This window comes from Sprattus sprattus (genome assembly GCF_963457725.1).
Source record: "Sprattus sprattus genome assembly, chromosome: 17".
In the NCBI taxonomy this organism is placed as follows: Eukaryota; Metazoa; Chordata; class Actinopteri; order Clupeiformes; family Clupeidae; genus Sprattus; species Sprattus sprattus.
In genome coordinates, this window is record NC_137915.1 from 19,896,781 (window position 1) to 19,912,197 (window position 15,417).

The 15,417-nt window shown below is 42.9% G+C and overlaps 1 protein-coding gene across 3 annotated transcripts in view; it reads left to right on the top strand.

Annotated features, from left to right (window-relative positions):
• Positions 1–12,816, top strand: part of relch (RAB11 binding and LisH domain, coiled-coil and HEAT repeat containing) — a gene marked incomplete at its 5' end in the record, with an annotated part of 44,020 nt that extends 31,204 nt beyond the window's left edge. For all 3 annotated transcript variants that reach the window (XM_080854933.1, XM_080854934.1, XM_080854935.1), the window contains 10 exons: positions 503–582; positions 678–784; positions 2,981–3,080; positions 4,383–4,465; positions 5,656–5,719; positions 5,920–6,058; positions 6,399–6,515; positions 8,390–8,478; positions 9,549–9,619; positions 12,228–12,816. In XM_080854933.1, coding sequence (XP_080711059.1) covers positions 503–582; positions 678–784; positions 2,981–3,080; positions 4,383–4,465; positions 5,656–5,719; positions 5,920–6,058; positions 6,399–6,515; positions 8,390–8,478; positions 9,549–9,619; positions 12,228–12,348 — 971 coding nt within the window. In that variant the 3' untranslated portion in view covers positions 12,349–12,816. The remainder of the gene's footprint in view (positions 1–502; positions 583–677; positions 785–2,980; positions 3,081–4,382; positions 4,466–5,655; positions 5,720–5,919; positions 6,059–6,398; positions 6,516–8,389; positions 8,479–9,548; positions 9,620–12,227) is intronic.
• Positions 12,817–15,417: the final 2,601 nt, after the last annotated feature.

The window sequence follows — 15,417 nt, forward strand, 5'->3', positions numbered from 1 at the left end:
GTTTTTAAAGGCTCCTGTGGTGGAGCCCTGTGCCAGCGGCTTCTCGGGACAGATGAGTGTGTGTGTGTGTGTGTGTCTGTGTGTGTCTGTGTGTGTCTGTGTGTGTCTGTGTGTGTCTGTGTGTGTCTGTGTGTGTCTGTGTGTGTGTGTGTGTGTGTGTGTGTGTGTGTGTCTGTGTGTGTCTGTGTGTGTCTGTGTGTTTGCAGATGAGACAGGCTTAGAGTTGTTGTTCGGAGCGTTTCTCTCTGGCAGGGTGTCAGTGCTGTATTTTCTCATTTTTTTTCTTCCCTTAACCTTTGACTAACTGAGGGCCGTGATGAATGGACTTAGAATTTATGATTACTTGCCTGATTATCTCTCATTTCATAAAATGTTTTCTGAACACTCTTTTTTTTTAGTTCAGATTTAGTTTAGTGTAGTGAAAAAAAAAATGAAAACAGCCCTCATGAAACAAAAAATATGAATGTTTCCCTTTTTTTCTTCTCTTATCTTCCACTTGTAGACGCATCAGATGGCAACGGAATTCTGACCAAGGCCACGGTGCCTATCTATGCAACAGGGGTGCTCACGTGCTACAATCAGGTAGGACAGGCCGTCACCCCCGTCACACACCCAACCCCGTAACGTTGAATCTGACCTGTCCCCTCAATGGTCTGGTGTGTCCTCCTCTTTTGCAGGACGAGGATCGTAAGCTCCTAGTAGGCTTCCTAGAAGATGTCATGACCACTCTGTCCCTCTCCTATGCCCCTCTGGACAGTCTCAAGGCCTCCTTCGTAGAGCTGGGGTGAGTGTCCTCTGCTGTCATGTTGCACAATGATTTCATAGTTATGAAGCTTGGAAGTGACAAGGAAATGTACCTTTATCTACGACTCCATGTGGTCATATGAGGGGCCGTACAAGCTGCAATTTACGTATATACGTTTTCCTTTCACATACATATGTTTTTATTCTCACACACATACCTTTCACATACATGTTGTTTCACTCTCCCGCACAACTTTCAAATGCCATAGCTTTTGAATTAACGGTTGATGATATCATTAGTTATCAAAATCACGGGTCAGGTCCTGTCCCGCCCTCCTGTCGTGTTGCTATCAGACCTGAACAAAATGGCCTTCATGCATATTACATTATCAAAGCAAACATGGGTATTCACTGTTAAAAGAAATTCAATGAAACATGGCTTAGGAAAAGAAGTACAAATAAATCAATCAATAGTTGTCTAACAAATCGCCTGTGCAAAAACAGTAAAACACGCATAAAAACATTACAAATTAGCTGCTGTGATCATTTCCACTGAATAACTTCAACTTTATGTAAACTGGCTGACAATGTTGGTTTTGTTTTTATTTCCTCTTTTAAAAACCTCCAACTACTTCCCCTTGGCTATATTGTTTATACACTCAGCCTTCACACACTAACACACCTCCTTAGCACTCTGTTGTTACACATTACATGCTCGTTTGGCAAAGCAACATGAATGGGACCAGACTTGGATCATGTTTAAATAAAGTTATTTTATTTAAGTAACTAAGAATACTAAAAAAGATGAAATAAGGGTAATGGTAATAAACAAATATGTAATGCAGTCAAGGTGATTGAGTGTAATTCATAAAGCAAAAGTGACTGTGTGCTGGAAGGGAGAGGGGGAACACCACACCTCCACTAGGTAGCCTCCCAGCAGGCCAGTCAGGTAAACTCCAGTAGCACCTGCCCACTAGTTCCACCCTGCAAGACAAATATCTTGGACACTTTGCCCAAAGTAGGCCTAACCTTAGAGTGAGAGAACATCATTCACAGCCCTTTATGAAAACGGTTCACAAGCAGAAAATAGAATAGATATTTCCTGTCATTTTAAATTGCCTTTTAATTGACTTTTTACCTTTTGGAAAACATAATCTAACACTACAGGATTGACTGTTGCTAATGGCTGTTACTAAATTTAGGATTTAGTGGATTGGCAACTTCCTGATAAATTGCCATGCACAATATTCTCATCCTTTTTCGGATGCTCCAGTAGCTGTTCTGATATTGCAAAAACTGCCACAAACCTCTGGTCTGGCCTTGTCAGCTCTCCCTTTTTATACTGATCAGGACCTTAACATGACCCTGCTTGAGCTTCTCAGCCAATCACAGGGCGATGAATGACCTGCCTTCCATTTCCACTAGACTCTCTCACACACATGCATACATTCGTCTCTTAGAAATATATATTTTCTTCAGATATACTGTACATATATTATTCTTACACACACACACTTACACACTTATATATATATTGGTCATAATATTAAGGCTATACATTGAAAGCATTTGCATGAGAGCTAAATGTATGCATTAACATATTTGAACATGAGCACAAAATATATGAATTTTTGCATTAAATATATGAAAATGGATGTAAAATGTATGAATGTGTAGGTTAAAATGTTTAGATATGCCAATGAAAATGTGTGGCTTGCGTGGCCCCTTATAATATTTTGTTGAGTGTGTAATTGTGGAAGCTGTATATGTCAGAGGTGAAATATTTATGAAATGATCATCATTTACTCACAGAAGTCATACAAAGGAATAGATACACAAATCTGATGGGCCTTGATTTAAGTATCAACTGTGTGCTCATAAAATGCATCGTATACAGGTTCTTAGCATTTTGATATGTTTCTGCAGGTAACTAGTGTTTATAACATCCTGAAATTCATTTTGACTAGCTGCCCAGGCTATTTACTATATAGTTTCATGATCCGGGCCAAAATCCCTGCAAAAATGTAAGAACAATTTCTTTACTGTACAACATCACAAAATATATCGCCAAAAATGCATCTGTTAGCAAGGTAGCTAGCTTTCATCAATGCCAGCTGTGCTATTTTTGATGCTTGCAAGGCAAGTCTATTGGCTGTTAGCATGCTGGAATGGTAGACCATAGCTCTGCCTAGAGACATGATGCAGTATTTGTGACCCAGATCTGCTCTCCTTTCAGGGCTAACCCAGCCTACCATGAGCTTCTGCTGACAGTGTTGTGGTACGGGGTGGTGCACACCTCGGCCCTGGTGCGCTGCACAGCTGCCCGCATGTTCGAGGTGAGTTCTCCTGCTATAAGCGTGCTAGCTTAAGGCACAGGATAATTTGGGGCAGAGTGCATGTTAGCATTAGCAATATCAGCGTCTGCTCAATTTGATGTTGTTTAGTGCAGTGTCCTGTGATGTTGAACCTCACCCCTCTCTGTCACACACACACACACACACATGCAGCAGCTCAGAGCCACATTGGTTCAAGGGCTAGCTGTTGTCTATGCCTCTATTTCTACACGTAGCCAGTTACTTTATGCCTATGTGGAAGTATCCTGCTGGTTACATTACTACTGTTACATGTGGTCGAGCTCAGGGAGACTCAGGGGGATATTCAAGACCAGTGTACTCTGCAGGTTGTCTCCAGTGGTTAGCCTCTCTAGTCTCTGATGCGTTATTTCACTTAGTCACTGAAGTCATTCACTCATGTGGTTTTCCCTCATTTAAGATGCCTGCAGAGCACACTGTCCATTGGGAATTGCCTGAATCACAGTGTAACACAATGTTACTGTTAAAAATGAAGTTATTTGATGAGTGAATTACACATTTGTTCTAGAATTGGTATAAAATGAAATGTTTGAATGCGAGAAAGGCACCCTAAGAAATGTTTTCTGTAGACATTGTAACTTTAGTACATTATACTGTGTTCTTAAACAATACCATGATCCTGTTGCCCCACCCCCCACCCCACCTATCCCCACACCTCATGTAGTTTACAGCATCCGGTTTGTGTTTGCACCCCAGCACGCTTGCTGCTGTCATTGAGATGATACAATTGCCCCCTCATTCCATCTCCCATCCCTTTAAAAGTAGAAAAGAGGAAGGTGACAAGTGTGTTTGTGTAGACCCCTCATACCCAGCCCCCACCCCCCACCCGCCCCCCCCCCCACACACACACACACACACACACATACAGACACATCGTCATCTCATCATATCAGCTGTAGCTTAGTTTATGTATTTGCCTGTATTTGTTTTGGTCGTCTGTTTAATTTTTTCGGTGAGTTGGCTGTCTCTTAGTTGGCTTCTGTATGTTGACAAACGTGTGTGTGTGTGTGTGTGTGAGTGTGAGTGTGAGTGTGAGTGTGCGCGTGTATGTGTCTGGCATTGTGGTTATTTTGTCACGGTTTGTTACTTTCTGTCTTTCTTTTTGTTCCTTTCTGTATTTTTCTGTTTGCCCCTCTACCCTCCTCTTTTCCTCTCTTCTCCTCTCTCCTCTTCCTCTTCTTCTCTCTCTCTCTCTCTCTCTCTGACACTGTGCTCGCTCTATTCCATGCATCCTGTGTGACATCACCTCTGCCCCCGACCAATCAGCTGTTGGTGAAGGGGGTGAATGAGACTCTAGTAGCTCAGAGAGTGGTGCCAGCCCTGATCACTCTCTCCAGTGATCCTGAAATGTAAGTCCTTACTGCCTGCCTCAGTCGCTGGGGGGGCCTCCCGCCCTGCCTTGCCTTGCCTTCCCGGGAACATGACAGATGTCTGATTTCTGAGCCATATGCAAATCTCTCTGTGGACAAAGGTGTGAACCAAATGCTTCACCCTGACATGACCCTCTAAGCGCTTATGTTATGTAACAGTTTTATCTTATCTCAAAGTGCAGAGGTAGAAGTTAACTGTAAATTTAAATGTAGAATTGATGCACATTTAAAGCAACCGATATGTATGTTTCATACTCATGTATGGAAAATGTATAGAAATATATAATAGTGCTTATTTTCAATTCTGTGAGATTGCATTTTTGTGGATGAAGCCAAGGCACGGCGGAATGCACCCCCCCCCCCCCCCCATTTTGTTTTTAATTTTGTTTGTTTGTTTTTGTTTGTGTGACACACATGCTTAGTGTACTAACATCCTTTCCATCCGTCCAGTCTTCACTAACTCGACCTCGCTTTGGAGCGGCTGCATTCGGTTTTTTATTTTCGTTTTTTTTTTCTTTTGTAGTCTGTCCGTCAGGCTCCTAGCATGCTCGGCTGCGACCTTTGACCTCTTAATTGGCACATTGCCCCCCACTCCCCTCATCCCCTCCAGCACCCCCCACCAACACCACCCCACCCCACCCACCCCCTCAGGTTGTGGGCCCTCTGTGTTTTTTGGTTTTGTTTTTCTTTTCACCCACCTGTCTCTCCTGTGCATCTGCCTGGTTGCAGCTGATTCTCCGAGGCATGAGTGAAGCCTTAATTGACAAGCGAGTAGCTCCGGCCCTAATAACCTTGTGCAGTGGTCCTGAATTGTGAGTTATTGCAAGATGATATGAGTTTTTTTATTTTTGTATTAATTTTTTTAAACTTAAACAAAACAAGTCCTTTTTCCTTCCTTTTCTTTCTTGTGCTTTTTTCCCCCAAATGTATGTTTGCTTTTGTGTCCCCATCATTTGACTTAAATCTTCATTTTTCATACTGACATGGCAATTATCATCTAACATTTTTAACCGTTCTTGCTTACAATACAAGCCATTTGACATGATTGGTGATCAGTGTAATCAGTGCTTGTGGTGATTTTGTCATGATTTGTTAATGCATGATTATAAAACATGAGTAAGACCCCCACCCTGAAGTAGACATGCAGCTTAACCCATGTCTGTCTGTAGCTCTGTGAGGATATCAACCATCCCAGCATTTGGTACCATAATGGAGACGGTCACGCAAAAAGAGGTATTTTGATACTACGTTCATCTGTATAGATATGTATCTTTTGACACTTTTTACTGTGATGTATTTACTGCTGTGAAGTGAGAACAGAAATTTTGAAACACAACTTTAATCCACTGCCACTGCCACTAGTAACAAATACATGTGAACTCTGATGTCTAGTGTCTCACTCGTACCTGTAAAATACCCCTGGTTTGTCACAGCTGCTGGAGAGAGTTAAGATGCAATTGGCTTCCTTCCTTGAAGACCCACAGTATCAAGATCAGCATTCTTTGCACATGGAGATCATCAAAACCTTCGGGAGGGTCGGTCCCAACGCCGAGCCGCGTTTCAGGGATGAGTGTAGGTGTCCCAGAACCTGTCATGCCCATTTGGACATTTCTGCTGAGTCACTGTACTGTAGTATTGTTACTTGTTTTATAAATGGGCCCCATTCAGAATTAAACTGCTTCTTTCTTTTTCTTAAGTGTCTGTAAGTTGTTAAACAACAGAAATGGAATTTTGAGTGTTTTTTCCATGGAAACCTCTCTCTGTTCAGTTTTATGAGTGGACATATGGTTCTATGCATTACTTCCCAACCGTCTTGTGTTTTGGGGTTTGTTTCTGTCTTCTCCAAGAGCAAGGGTTTTGGGAAGCTGTTCCTAACCCCCCGTTGTCCCCCCCTGCTGTGTTCATTTTTCAGTCGTTCTTCCACATTTGCACAAGCTGGCTCTGGGCAACAACGTGCAGACGGCCGAAAACAAGCGGATCGACATCGCCACGCAGCTCTTCGAAGCCTACAGTGCCCTGTCCTGCTGTTGTATCCTTTCCCCATCAGTGGTACATCACTGGAGGCAGATGATGACTCTTAGCTGTAGTATGACGTGTCTGTCTGTCAGCACCTTCTGTGAGGCGTTAAGCGCCATGCTAGTTCTAACATGGTCCGTCTGGATCTTGATCGGTTTGTGAAATACGGATTGTGACGAGTGAAAAATTACCGCACACACTCCGCCCCCCCTCTCTCTCTCTCCGTCTCTCTCGCGCACACATACACACACACATTCACACACACACACATTTTCACACATTCACACACACACACACATTTTCTCACACACACTCACACACTCTCACACTTGCACACTCACATACACACACACACACACTCATACACCACACCTTCTATTCGATCTTTATCATTCCCCACATAAAAGGGAGGAAAATGCATGTAAGCCATGAACACACGGAATAGTTCCAGGGAGAAGGGTTCCTGACCTAAATGACTTTTCCATTGTTTACTCTGAATCTCGCACAGATGTACGTCGTGTGACGCCCTCTGTGGCTTATGGCAGAGTGTTAGAGGGGCTGTTTTCCTTTTTCTGTAATACTCTGCTCATATGAAATAACAGCATGCAGAGCAGAGAGCGTGAGGGTGATGTGGGCCCTTCCTATCCTTTGGGTGTCTGACTTTTTTCAGCTCCATTCAAGTAATGGCACCCACAGCTGACATTTCCCTCAGGCATCTGCACTTTTTCTGGGTTTCCTTCCTCAGAGAGTGAAGTCTTTTTTACATTATCTCACCCTCTTGCTCTCTCTCTCTCTCTCTCTCTCTTTTTCTTTAGCTCTGTCTTTCAGATTCTCTGACCCTATCGCTCCCTCCTTTTTCCTCTCTCTCTCTCATATACTCCCTCTATCCTTCTCCCTCTCCCTTCTTTCCCTCCTCTCTGTCTCTCACTTGTCCTCTCTCTTTCTCTCCCTTTCGTGCTCTCTCTCTCTCTCTCTCTCTCTCTCTCTCTCTTTGTCCGTGTTTGCATATCCCACTTGGCAGTAAAAGAAAGAAAATAAACCTCATCCATTTCTGTACACCAAATTGCAGGGTGGATGGCAGAATGCACAGCGCTAACCACTCTGTGATGTTGTCGGGGTAATGAGGGAGAGCCTCGTCCGGCCCCGTTGGTTAGAGTTCCCAGCACACATGCCTGAGTGGGCGACTCTACAGGGCTCTCTCGTCCATTCGCCCGTTGCTCTCTCGCGTTCGTTTGCTCAATCGTTCGTTGCCTCCCTTGTTCAGCCCCTGCCGGGGCTCTCTGCACGCTCTCCCTGCTCTCCCTGACCCGCAACCTCAGCCAACCAGCGAGAGGGCTGGGCAAGGGGTACGAGCAGCCAGCTGGGCGAGGTCAGACTCAAGTTTTTTTTTAAACTGCTGCCTGCTCCAAGGCTGGGCACAGCAGCAGCGGTCGTGAAGACCCCCCAGAATGTTTTATTAGACCCTATGCCTGCCTGTCGGAGGATGCTGTGACATCATCAAAGATGGCCACTGTCTGCTGCGGACCTGAGGGCAAAGGCCTTGGCTCTGCTCTTTTTTTTTGTGCTGTGGAAACATACATGATTATTTTGGAGCAGTTACCTTTTTGGTCCTTTAACAACATTTAGGATTTTATGACAAGTCCTCTAACAACATTAAAGCCAATTGTATGCAGTCTCACGGGTGCAAACAAAGGTCTTAATGAAATGTTTGCAAAAGTTCACAACATACTTTCAATCGTAGTCATACCTGCTTACAGTAGGTGTAAGGCATATTAACCGTATGCATACCAAGACATAGTTTGGGGCTGAGTCGTTGTGGCCAGTGTGAACCTTCATGACTTGTTCCAAGTGTGTTTGCTTAGCCTTTCCCTGACTCTGGCGCCCCAGTCATTTCAGAGGACCTGATGGTGAATCACTTCCTTCCTGGTCTGAGGTGCTTGAGAGCTGATATGGAGCATTTTTCCCCGGAACATGAGGTGGGTCTCGACCAAACCGTGATCTGATGCTTACGTTACTCAAGTTCATGAACTTTCACCCATCGTGAAAGAAGCGTAGCTATTTTAGAGGGTGTCCACGCGACAATTGTGAGTTTTCGCGAAAAACGGAGAAGTCTATTTGCGTTTTGGCCTTGCGTCCACAGTACAACGGCGTCCTGCAACACCACAGCCCCGACTTTATCCGATCACCCTTCATTCTCTGTGAGGCTTCTGGCTGAACTTCACCCTTACAAAGCCTTCACCTCATCCTCAGTGGCAAGAATAGATAATCTGTTTTTGATTATCAGACGCAGCCAATTTGTTCTAGGAGGATGTAATCTATATCGAACAAACCCAGAAAAGGCTTTGGCTGCTGATGTTTCCAATACAGTGACACAAAATGCCTTAAGCATGTTCACTTAAGTTAATTTCACTGGGGATATTCTATTTGGCCAGACCATGTTTTGGAAAAAAAAAAAAATGCATAGGATTTATCTTCATTCGTCATATCGTCATTGCTTTGATGATAATCCTGTTTAGCTATCGGGTATAACTTGCAACATAGCTTATGCAACATATGTGATTTTAAAGCAACCTAGCTAGCCAACAGCATTTTTATTGTTGTTTTGCGCTACCATGTGGACGCGGACGAGCTCTCAAGACGTCACGTGGACACGAATCTTTTTGAAAACGCAAAGAAAAAACATTGTTTTACAAAACATTCCGTTGTCGTGTGGACGACATCTTGGTCACAGTTTAGCTTGCATATGCGGTGCAGTTATTACTGACAGTTACTGTAAAAAATTGTGCTGTTCTTAGGATTATTATATGGTTGTGTCCCGTAACTACCACTTGCTGTAAATAAATCCTCATTCATATTTCATGAGTATTTTTTAAGAAAGAAAGAAAAACCTCTCCATGCCAACTAATGATCAGCTGATGCATGCTCCTAACCACATGCTCTGCACGGAAAGTCTTCCAGGGGAAACGCGAGAGGCGGAACTGCACTTCCCAGCAGAGGTCTTATTTTGATCCACTTTGCTTTTTGTGCATCTGTCCTTCTCTTGCAGGTTATTCTGAGCTCAATGATTAAAGAGTGCGAGCTGAAGGTGGAAAACAAGGGTGTCGGCGAGGCGCAAGGGTGAGAACCACTTCTTCCTTACATCCACCCTCATCTCTCTCTCTCTCTATCTGTCTATCCATTTGTCTCTCTATCTCTACACACCTCTACATTGTTCCCCCGCATCACTAAATCTAAGTCCTGTACCACCACACAGAACAGGTCGTCAGCCTTCAGTCAGGACTACTGATCTTTGGTTAGTCATTCCATTAACATTACATCAGCAAAACTGTCATCTGGAAAACCAGGGCCCATTTTAAAACCTGTGAGCCTGAACAATGAGGGACACTGTGACTGAGGAGCTGAATGTTGCTACATGACTGTAGGGTGAACGGCGCTTCCCAGACGGCGGTGTAGGCCACTGGCTCAGCCACATGTCATTACGGCCGACCAGTGCCAGTCGTGCTCTGTTCGCTACTCCAGGGCTCACATTACGGTTTTACCCGCGACAGTCGTCCGCATCTGCACATCTGTGGCAGTGTCTAGAAGAGCAAAAAGAAAATCACACTGTTCTTTGAGTCTGTTAGCGTTAGCTCTCGGAGGTTGCCTCAAGCCTAAGCAGTTTCTGAAGAAATGTGTCCCGTTCACGCTTTGTGGTTGTCTCTCAGAACCAGACGGAGTGTGTTGAAATAGTGTGTTTTAAAGTGACCATTCGGGCTCAATATTTCAGCAATTTGACAAACACACATGCCCGGAAGCTGTATACTTCACACATTTCTGTCACCTTTCTGTGTCTCATAGCATACAGTACCTTGCATAAGTATTCACCCCCTTGGATGTTTTACCCTTTTATGGCTTTTATAAATCAGTCATGGTCAATATAAGTTGGCTTTTTGGACAAAATAATTCACAAAATAGCTCTATTTAATGTCAAAGTGAAAACCTATTTCTACACAGTTATGTAAATAAAATAAAAATATGTAATGAAAATAAGTGTTTGCATAAGTATTCACCCCCTTTATCACCCCCTATATATAGACTGACCTAATTCAACAGAGGTCCGGCCAATTGGTGCTAAAAGTCTCACAATTAGTGAAATGGGGATCAGTGTGCAGTGAATGTGTCTCAAGTGATTGTAGTATAACGACACCTGTGTCTGGAAGGTCTATTCACTGGTCAGTATTCAGTAATCAGTATTCCTGGCTACTGTTACACCATGAAGACCACAGATCACCCTAAGAAACTCAGAGAAAAGGTTATTGAAAAGTATAGGTCAGGGGAAGTATACAAAAAAATGTCCAAGGCACTTAACATCCCCTGAAATTCTGTTCAATCCATCATCAAGAAATGGAAGGAATATGGCACATGTGTAAATCTGGGTGATCTTGGGTCTTAATGGTTTAACAATAGCCAGTAATACTGATTACTGAATACTGACCAGTGAATGGGCCTTCCAGACACAGGTGTCGTTATACTACAATCACTTGAGACACATTCACTGCACACTGATCCCCATTTCACAAATTGTGAGACTTCTAGCACCAATTGGCTGGACCTCTGTTGAATTAGGTCAGTCTATATAAAGGGGGTGATAAAGGGGGTGAATACTTATGCAATCACTTATTTTCATTACATATTTTTATTTAATTTACATAACTGTGTAGAAATATGTTTTCACTTTGAAGTTAAAGAGGGCTTTTTTGTGATTTTTTTTGTCCAAAAAGCCAACTTATATTGACTATGACTGATTTATAAAAGCAATAAAAGGGTAAAACATCCAAGGGGGTGAATACTTATGCAAGGCACTGTATGTGTAACATCATCTCGAGTGTGGCTTTCTGATGACATATCCCCCCCCATATTGCGAACACGTGTAGCTTTCTGATTAACTTCCCAAACTTAAATAGGGTCTTTGATCACGTACAACCAGTCACTGCTCTTCTTACAGTTCAGAGACATGGCAGTCCGCTTTCCGTGGTTTTCCGCCCAGGATCTGGTGCACGTTTCATGATGTGCGGGTCATCATTAGAATTTGCAGTCGGTTTGATCCAACCTGTCAGCAGACACTGTAATTATGCTGTTGATGTGCTCTAGCTGGAGGAGAGTATCTGTCATCTTCCTAGAGCTTTCCTCCAAGAAGCGGTTGAAACGGCCTTTCGGCCTGTTTTTTTTTTTTTTCATGAATAAAAACCAAAAACTGCTAGTTCTCATACACATACAGTGTGCCATACAGCTCTACAGATTTCTCAGTCCGTGCTTTGCTATGCTCTTTACACCCTGGTTTCATGTGAGGTGAACTGAGTCTGTGAACCTTCCTGTGGGTATTTTCTTTGCAGTGCCACCATTTTAACGCTCGGTGTTGTGGGACCTCAAACACAATAAGGGGTTTGGGTTTTTACAACATGGTGGATGCGCAGCATAAACATTCTGTGGCAAGCAGAAAGTACCCTAGCGCAGTCTGTATCAGCATTTCTATAGAGATAATAGCCTTGGGAAGCACTGACACAGCCACCAGAGCGGGAACAACGTGGCAATTATGCTTTTCAAAATCGAGTCTAAAAATTTGACTGATTTTGGGGCAAATACTCGTTCCTTTTAGTTTGGATAAGCTTGATTTACTGCAGGGTGAAAGGATAAGAGCTTCCTGTACTTGTGGTTGTCTTTAATTGTTCTCTCTCTCTCTCTCTAGCTCGATGTCGATTGCAGCTAGTCTCGTCGGAGAAGATGCCAAGACAAAGTTTCTGAGCAAGATGGGCCAGCTGACCACCTCGGGCGCCATGCTGGCCAACGTTTTCCAGAGAAAAAAATGAGCTGCTTTTACGGGGGTGATCTTCCCATGATCCTTCTCTGTCTGGGGAGCCTCTACTTGAAGTCAATCGTCTGCCTTTATTTTGTTCGTCTGTCTCGATTTTGATAGGCTGTATTTTATATCTTTATTTATGTCGCATAACTTTATTCCAACCTCCAAAGATTTGCACTTCACTTTTATTTTTATTTTCTTAATTTTATCGTCTTCTAAATTAAGTCTTATAAAACCATCACTACTGCTGTTTTCGCTTTTCTTTTTTCTTTTTGTTGTTTTGAGAATGTAAAGAGACAAAATATTCCTGATTCCCTCCTTGTGTGGTCTTTTCTCTGTGTCGCAGTGTTTCCTGGATGTTTTTGTTTTAGTTTTTTTTTTAAAGCGGGTGTCTTTGTTTGGGTATCTTTTCTTTAATTTTTGGATATGCTCTAACAGTAAATATCTGTATTATACACTGAAGAAAGAGAACGGTACAGCTATTATGTACATTTGAAAATTGGTGTCATCTAATAATAAAAAAATGAGGAACACTTGTAGAATGGCTTTAAGTAGTTTTTTGTGTCTTCTCACATTGTGTTTTAATTCCAACACATGTATAGCCTTTCAATATATAGCGTTTTTGTAGATAGAAATTACCTGGCACCTGATAACTGCACGACTTTTCACCAACTTACTGGTCCCCATCTCCATGGTGTGTGGGTGTTTGTGTGTGTGTGTGTGTGTGTGTGTGTGTGTGTGTGTGTGTGTGTGTGTGTGTGTGTGTGTGTTTGTGTGTGTGTGTTTGTGTGTGATGACTCAAAGTTCCAGCAGGTGTTAAAGCAGTAAACCTGAGCCTTTGGCAAATACACAAAAACATCAGGCATTTCAGTTAAAACATCAAAGGACTAAACTGTTTTTAAGAGATGATGTCCAAAGTTCAGAGGACGAGAAGTGATTAAGGAATCGCCTTCTCTCACAATGACTTCTTTGTGGCGAAAGGCTAATATTTTAATTAGCCCGTTGTGAGAAATTCCCGCCGTGTCAATTATTGACATGGTCACCACCCTTCAACAAGAACAAAATTTGCATGCCGAGATTAAACTTTAACCATTAGCACTGATAGTCATCCAGATGTGTAGTTGTGGGACGTGTGATTTCATTTCACTCTGTGTGTGAGTGAACATGCAATGAAACGATCAGATTGGCCGCCAATTGAGAGGATTGCCTGCAGTGAGGTACCAAAGGCTCAGTTTCCTCCGGCTCTGCTGGTTGAGACCAGATTTCACTGGCTCTAGCAGGGCCCTAAGGATGAATTACAGGTTTCCCGAGACTTGTGTGTTTGGCCTGTACATCGTGATATGCAGTTGTTGTTTTTTTCTGTGGACTGGGAATGTCGTCAATAGGGATGTCTTAGTCATAAGAGAGGCCTTAAGACCTCTGTGAGTCAGAAAATGAGGATTATTTCCAATGCAAGCAGGAGAAGGAGAGGGTGCCCGAAGCCACCAGATCTGCTGGGCCCTCCATGTTTTTATTTCTTTTCTTTTTTTCTTTACAGTCGGACGTCAATATTGAGAGTACAAACAGGAACTGGAAACTCTTTGAGGGCTGTCCAATGTGTGGCTGCTTTGAAGGCAGGCTATGAACCACTCGCCCGAGAGAGAAAAAAGAATCCTCTTACCTCATTTTACCTCCCCTTAACGTGTTCAGCACATCCCATCAAAGCAAAAAGGTCAGAGAGCACATGCCTTGTGGACCTCTTTATGAACCACACTCGTCTTCCCCAAGACGCGATGTATGCCAATCTGACTATGCACATCGAGACTATGTACACGGTATGCCAGTGCTTTTGGGCACTGTATCACTGATGAAACCTCCATTGGTTTGGCTTCTAAAATAGCAGAACAAAAGTCTGAATGCATTTTACACACTCTTTGTTTCTCTAAGTGATATTGGATTCAGATGAAGTGTTCTTGATGGCGATTTTAAGTGCATGAATTGAATGAGCCACCTGATAAACATCGAGCCGCTGAGCTCTGTCTAAAAGCAGTCGCTAATCTGAGGCGTTTGGTATCGCCATGACCACCACCACTAATAGCTGCATCATGGAACCACAACTACAGGGCCACTGGTTGTCTTTGCTATCAGATTTCGATGGAAAGTGAAATGTGTATCACTGACAGAATCCAATGATGTCAAAAGCAGAATCTTCCACTTGTTTCTGATGTTTTGACAACCATATCTGCAAACCACTGTCCAAACCATTTTGCACAGTGGCTCCAGGAAGTAGTCTGTGAGAAAAACATGCAGGAGCCAACTCGTATTTGTTTTTTGCATCTTGACCTCCACTATGGTGTTGCACGTCACGGTGCACCCGAGAAAGGAGTAAAGACCTAAAGCGGGCCACTCCTCCCAAATACCGTAAATGACGGTTATTCAAAACAAGAAGTATAGCCTGGAGTATCCTTACAAGGATGGGGTGGGTGGCGACAGAGAGGAAAGGACTGGCAGACTACCAGGTGCCGCTTTACCTGTTAAAACGGAGCACGCTGCGACACGCCCACCTAGAAGACAGATGCTTAGTGAGCCAAAAAAGAGATGTCAGTTGAGAGAGATAAGAACTGTTTGAAAATGAGGTGCAATTTTTAAAAATCGCTACACGTATTGCCTGGCATGTTCCTTGCCATATAGCCTTACCTTCCGTTTAAAACTTCCAAGCAATATTCACGATGAATCATTTTTAGTATAGCCTATATTCCTTCTTGTTGAACGTTGAATATTTTCCTTTGTTTCCTAAACACCTTTGGCAAAAATGCTTCATATACAATTAAGAGCATTTTAAAACAGGCAATATAACCTGATAGTTACTTGAGGTTAGAAATGAGCAGTCTGTTAATGCAAGCAATTGCATGTCTGTGGTAAGATGAGAGCACGACTCAGTATTGCACATCCTGAATTAGAATAAATAAATAATTTCATTTAATTTCATTTATCCCCCACCTTATTCCAAAAATAACACAGTCTTAAGAGACGATTCTTTATTAATAGGCTTATAAAAATGCCAACACAAATCAAAATATGTCGTGAACGCACACCTGGA